We start from the raw sequence: 6,253 nt of genomic DNA, 5'->3' as shown, positions 1-6,253 counted from the left end.
ATGAGTTTGGATCCCTGATAACGGTGCACAGCTGATAGAAAGGGACACCTGGTGGTTAAAGCACGTTATTGAATTGTATTATTTTTATTATTAGATATTAATAGGAGGATGTGCAAAACAGACAAACTAATAAGGCTTAATTTAAACATTAAAGAATACTCTAGGTTAAGGTCTTCTTTTGAATAAGAAAACAGCTTTGGGGGTGTAGAAGAAGAATATGGAGGGATGAAACCCTCTTTAATGGTCACACATGCAGAGCACACAGCACACACAGTGACATTTGTATCTACAGATAAATATTAAGCCTCACAAAGTACTTAACGTCTAATATATTTATTTCCTGCAATGTTAACTATGTTTAAGCACTTATTTTAACTGATATTATACATGTATTATACTAGTCTTATAAGATGTATGTAGATAGTATAATAAATGTGCAGAATATGACAGTTTAATGGTGGAGGTATACACACATATTGATAGATGTCTTGTAATGCACTGTTGAGGAACCTGCGACCCAAGTTTTTTATTCATTGCATAACTACACCGTAGTTGTGTATAATATGATATGTCAATAAACCTTAGAAAATCTTGAAATCTTGAAAGGGATGTTTAAAATAGTCATTATATACAGTCTTTAATTAACTATTAGTAGAGAATAACGAGTAATGAATATACTTTATAGGGATCCTATTAAAATCTAATAATAAAATAATAACATTCAATAACGTGCTTTAACCACCAGGTGTCCCTTTCTATCAGCTGTGCACCGTTATGGTGTAAATACAGCCTATCTACCAATTGGATCAAATATAAAAGTCAGCCGAATTAGTGTTGATACTGCAAGGACACGTATTGTAAGAAATGTAAGATGTTATTTAATTGCTTATATACTTATGATCCATGTCACGTTTTCAGTTTTGGCGGCAGTTCTCGTGTTTGTCTAGAAGTCTTCTCAGCAAGGCTCGAGAGATAGTTAGGCTATATTTTAACCTTTAACCCACAAAAACAGCTACCAACAAACAGAATTGTACTCTGAAATCAACTCACCAGTCAAACTTGTCTGGTTTTAATTGTGTTCAGGAGAGATGCTAGAAACTAAACTATGTTTTGAATGCTGTTGACTTTTATAATGTGTCTGCAGGGACCTTTGAAACCGAATTAGAGGAGGATGGTCATCATTCAAAGAAGCCACCGGTTTTAGTGTTTGTTTGAACCCAGCAAATAAATACTGGAACATACAGAGTAAAGGTTATAATTCAGATTAGATTTAGGATTTGCTTCTTTCTGAAAAAATGTGCAAAAACAGACAATAAGGAAATTATTTTTTTATTCGCTTTTATTAGTTTTATTCTTGGTCGTCTTTACAACAAACAAAAACAGGCAGTGAGTTCTGTTGAGAAGCCAGAGAGGGATTACATCTGCATGTCTCTCCCTCCTCCCCCTAAGAAATCACATCAGACTTTTAAACCACTGCATCACTTCCCTACTGCGCCATAAATTGGACACAGTTGAGTCGGGTCGTTCTTCTTGTGCACTATGAATTCACAAGTCGCAGAGTCGAACACTGACACACAGTCTGAAGGAAACCGTGTGGGGGTTGAAAACCTGCAAAGACACAGTCAACAGTGGATTATGTAACTACAAAAGTCAAATATAAATGCTATCCAATTAAAAATCTGAAGTAATTTGGAACGTGTACTTACGCAGAACAACATTCAGTGCAAGTACAGTCCAAACATTTGCTGTTTCTCCATGAAGATCCAACTGGATGCCAGGTAAGATCACTGTCGTCCTGACAACGGGTCATGCCTATTTGTGGAAAGGAAAAGTTTTACACATTTTAAAACTGTTTTGTATTTACTATAAATATTCTGTGAGTGTGTGTTCTTCTCTTCTTTTACCTGGTTGTAAGGCCTTAGCTTGACATTGAGCATCTGATAGCGACGCCAAAGCACAAAACAGCAAAGCCAGAGCCAAATATTTCTTCACACGAAAAAAAGGAACAACGATTTACCATTTGATATCAGCATCCACATATGTATCCTAGCAAGCATTTGGCAAAAATCAGGCAAAAACGTATATAATATGTTAAGATATGTTATACGATACGAGTCATTCTTTAAATTGCTCCCATTTTGATAACCCATAACTTCAGGTCCGTGCCACAAAATGATACAAACCAAATTATATCACTTTTAGTCAGTAGAAAATATAAAATTTTTAACATAAAATGTCTTTACCTCCATTATTATCGCTGTACAGCTGCAAATAACATCTGTAACCAGAATTTCAGATTGAGTACTAAAATCCACTCACCATGGTGGCAGTTGAACTTGTCCGGTCTGAATTGTGTTCAGGTAAGAGGAGGAAAGTTAAAGTGTGGGTTTGCTTGTATGGTCTCTGTCTTTTAAACTGTGATCTGCAGAGACCTTTGGAATTAAATAAGAGAGGTTACTGGAGGTCACCACTGACTGTAGTTAACCCAACAGAAAAAAACACATAGTGACTGTCATTTTCCTGAAAGCCTTGTTAATTTTAAGATTTGACAATCCTAATTCTTTGTTAACAACTTATTTTACTTGAAATATCTAAATTGTTTGGTGGCATTGGGGAAGACGTGTACAACATATTTAAGGTGACAAATGTGATACAAATTCAAATACACCGTTGTTTTACTCATATTATTCATATTTTATGGTGGATAAATATATATGTGGTTCTCGGAAGATATGTCTGAATCGATGGTCTGAATCTTGAAGTCAGATCATCTTGTCTTTTGTAGGTAGATTTTTACCATTAAAAACATTTAAATAAATAAAACAAATAAATGTAGCATTTAAACCATGTAATTATGGGAAATGGATTTCACAGAAGTTCATCAATTTTAGAATAACATTTAAAAAAATCATACAATCATAGCGAATTCAGAGTAAAAATATGCACAATGTAACACAATATAAAACAATACATAATGTGTTTATTCAAAAGTATATATTATGTCAACTTCTCCCGCGAAAAACTGCTGTTAAATGGATCTATCACTTAAACCTAATTTTCTGAAACCTCGAAGCAATCTCCTTCGAAAAACATCTTTATCCAAAACGTGTTTAGTTTACCACTGAATATTATTTAAAGATGCAGATTCCGCTAAAATCTTGTCCACGTTTTGCGTCACTCACAGGCGCGCCACAAACTGGGTTGCCAGTTCTGTTGAAAATGCAGCCCTGACTATCCGCTTGTTTTCAACGGCCCGGAAAAGGGGGTTTTGGAGCTCAACACGGCAACAAATCACACAACAAAAGGAAGTGAGGCTTGTACGCACTAATCATTTTTTATTTTTAAAACGTGCAGAATTAACAAAAATACGAGCTTGTTGTGATTTATTTGGATCATAATAAGAGTTGAAACCGTCTCGACCAACATGGAGTTATAAAGCGTAAAGGTGAGCAACGAAATAGCGATATTAGTGTAGCTTTTAGCATGCTATGCTAACATTAGCATGCCAGGCCAGCCAGCCCCTTTACACAGCGTTAACATTATTGATGCATATTTGGCTAACATCCATGCAAAGTTATCATATATAGGCTACGTTTTAATGGTTTGGAAGTTATATTACACCTAAAACAGTTAAATTAGATTATAAAAAACAATAATAATACCCTGTACATGGCAATGGGTGGAGCTCACTGTGGACAAAGCACCTGCATGTGGGCTTACACTAACATTAACGATTATTTCAAAGGTTTTATTGCCTTTACAACATTTTTTATAATGGTTTTAAAAGTTCTACTATATTGTTTTAATTCTTGGTAAACAGGTTCAAAATGTAATATCTTAAGTCCCACACTTCCAATGAAACATAAAACAAATACAAAATAGTTGCAGAGGAACCGAATAGAATAAAATGTGCAGGTACATACTAGAGTTCAACTATATACATGTAAAATAGAATAAAAGCAAAGAGATGAGCTAAAAACAGAATGTGAAATGTAATACTGTACAAAGATAAAATACTGGTTATTGTAGTAATACATAAATAAATCTGTGAAATGCAGATTGATGCATAGATATGAGAGGAGTTCATCAGGCTTATTTACCTCTGGTGGATTATTTCTCTTATCAGTTAATCTTAAGGATATTTCCTCTTTTAGTCTATAACATTTAAGAGAGCACAGCATTTGATCTTACCACAGTCCAAAGTTATATTAAATGTCTTGTTTTGATAACAGTCCAACACATGTAGAACTGTAAAGGTTGTTTTTATTTTAAATCAGCATATTTTATTTTTTCAAAGGCATGATTCAGTGCATTTTATTATGTCTATTTGATTATTTTAAATGGTTGCCCCATAACAACGCAATAACAACCTTATAGAAATGTCTCAGCCTGATGTGATTTAGTGAAGCACTCCGATAAAGTAAGGGGACTTGCCTAATGCATTTATTTACAGGTATTTAGTCCTCGTGAATTATAAATATATTAAGCCCCTTGGTGGAATGTAACAAAAGCGTTGTTTGTTTTCTCAGCATATCTCAAATAACACATTTTCCTCCTCTTTGCCAGATTGGTCTGAATCCCAAGTTGCTGAACTCTTCCCGGGTCCCTTTGGGGCCCAGGAAGAGGATGCATCGAGGCGGGGATAAAGACTTCCAGATATCAGCACGGAAGATGGGAACATCCCTGCTTTTCCAGCTGTCGGCGCATGAAAGGGAGCTGGATTTGGTATTTCTGGACCACAGCTACGCCAAGCCCTGGAACGCCCATCCAGACGCCAGCAGCGCCCGGCCCACACGGACGCTGTTTGTTACCCCTCGTCGCCAGCCTGAGCCCGTGTCGTGAGTCAAATATATCCTAATCATAAACAACCATAACAACATATGGAGGCTTTCCAACAACATCATCTATGACCACATTACCTTCAAATCGGAGATACAGGGTCCCGCGATTTAATAAGTTCAGACTGAAGCACTCCTTTGTGCACTAGTCAATCCTCAAATTAAATACAGAGCCAAATCCCAGGTGAAATGTACGATAGAATATAATAGAATCCTTTATTGTCATTATACAGGTACAATGAGATGAGTAGAGCTGCTCCTTTTTTGAAGGTGCCACCAAAAATACAAAAAACAAACTAGAGACGTACAACATTCACAAGAAGACAACATACAAACAACAAGCATTCATATTTCAATATACAGATAAAGTGCAGGAATATATCGGTTTAAGTACAAATACATGTGTTTGAATGTGGACTGGACTTTAAAGAGATTATAGCTTACGTTACGTTTTTATTGGATTGCCGTTAAATCAATGCAGCCCTATCTCGGAGGCTGTTGCCAAGCAGTGTAAACATATCATTTTGCCAAGGACAAAACCTTCCTTGACCCTTTGTTCTGGACACTAAAAGCACTGATATAAGTTTGTAAAAAGAGGCCAATGAATAAGAGAGTAAATCATTAACAATATAACTAATTAGTGACTACAGCCTAGGGCTGCACGATATGGGCCAAAATTCATATCTCGATATTTTTTAGCTGAATGGCGATATACGATATATATCTCGATATTTTTTCCGTAAAGTAAAAACAAAACAGACAGTCCTAGTTTGAAGCCAAACCTCACACAGGCACTTTATTTAACGTTTAGAAGCTGCACATCAACATGCATGAAATAATTCAGGAACAAAAACTACCAGCATAAATAAATAAAGATACCATTCTTCCTTCTTTCTTGCATCCTCCCTCATTCCCTCAATTACTGCTTTCTCCCCCGCCTTACTTGCTTCTTTACTGCCTTCCTTCCTTCTCTCCCCCATCCTTCCTTCAATCTTCAAATCCTTCTTTCCCTCCCTCCTTCTGTCCTTCATTCCTCCCTCACTCCCTCTGTTCCTTCTTTCTCCCCCCCTCCTTCCTTGCTTCTTTCCTTCTATAATTTCTTCCCTCCTTGCTTCTTTTCTCCTTACTACCTTCATTTCATATTCTTTCTGTCCCTGATTTCTTTCTTCCATCCTTCCTCCCTCAATTCTTTCTTTCTCCCCCTCCTTCCTTGCTTCTTTCCTTCCTTAAACCCTTCCTTCTTCCCCTCACTCCTTCTGACCTTCCTTTCCTCATAAAAACTAGACATACACGTGTAAAACCGGTGTTTCAATAAAAAAATTAGATAAAATAAATCTCACCATTCCTGTGATTTCTGCGTGTCATTCCCACACCCACCTCTCTACTTCCTTAACTCCTACACACTTACCTTCCTT

At 36.4% G+C, this 6,253-nt stretch overlaps 2 protein-coding genes across 2 annotated transcripts in view; one reads left to right on the top strand and one right to left on the bottom strand.

Annotated features, from left to right (window-relative positions):
* Nucleotides 1–1,313: 1,313 nt before the first annotated feature.
* On the bottom strand, nt 1,314–2,380 carry LOC104964468 (beta-microseminoprotein-like). Its single transcript, XM_010793265.1, has 4 exons — nt 2,320–2,380; nt 1,905–1,986; nt 1,707–1,812; nt 1,314–1,608 (listed from the first exon to the last, which is right to left on the bottom strand). The coding sequence occupies exons 1-4, from the start codon at nt 2,320–2,322 to the stop codon at nt 1,479–1,481; spliced, it is 321 nt and encodes a 106-aa protein (XP_010791567.1). The 5' UTR covers nt 2,323–2,380; the 3' UTR covers nt 1,314–1,478.
* Nucleotides 2,381–3,277: 897 nt separating this feature from the next.
* LOC104964465 (KAT8 regulatory NSL complex subunit 3) overlaps nt 3,278–6,253 on the top strand; it is a 12,454-nt gene continuing 9,478 nt past the window's right edge. The window contains exons 1-2 of the mRNA XM_010793263.1: nt 3,278–3,308; nt 4,567–4,838. Coding sequence (XP_010791565.1) covers nt 4,627–4,838 — 212 coding nt within the window. The 5' untranslated portion in view covers nt 3,278–3,308; nt 4,567–4,626. The remainder of the gene's footprint in view (nt 3,309–4,566; nt 4,839–6,253) is intronic.

This window comes from Notothenia coriiceps, unplaced genomic scaffold (assembly GCF_000735185.1).
Source record: "Notothenia coriiceps isolate Sejong01 unplaced genomic scaffold, NC01 NC01_scaffold00037244, whole genome shotgun sequence".
In the NCBI taxonomy this organism is placed as follows: domain Eukaryota; kingdom Metazoa; phylum Chordata; class Actinopteri; order Perciformes; family Nototheniidae; genus Notothenia; species Notothenia coriiceps.
This window is presented reverse-complemented; position numbering and strand designations above follow the sequence as displayed.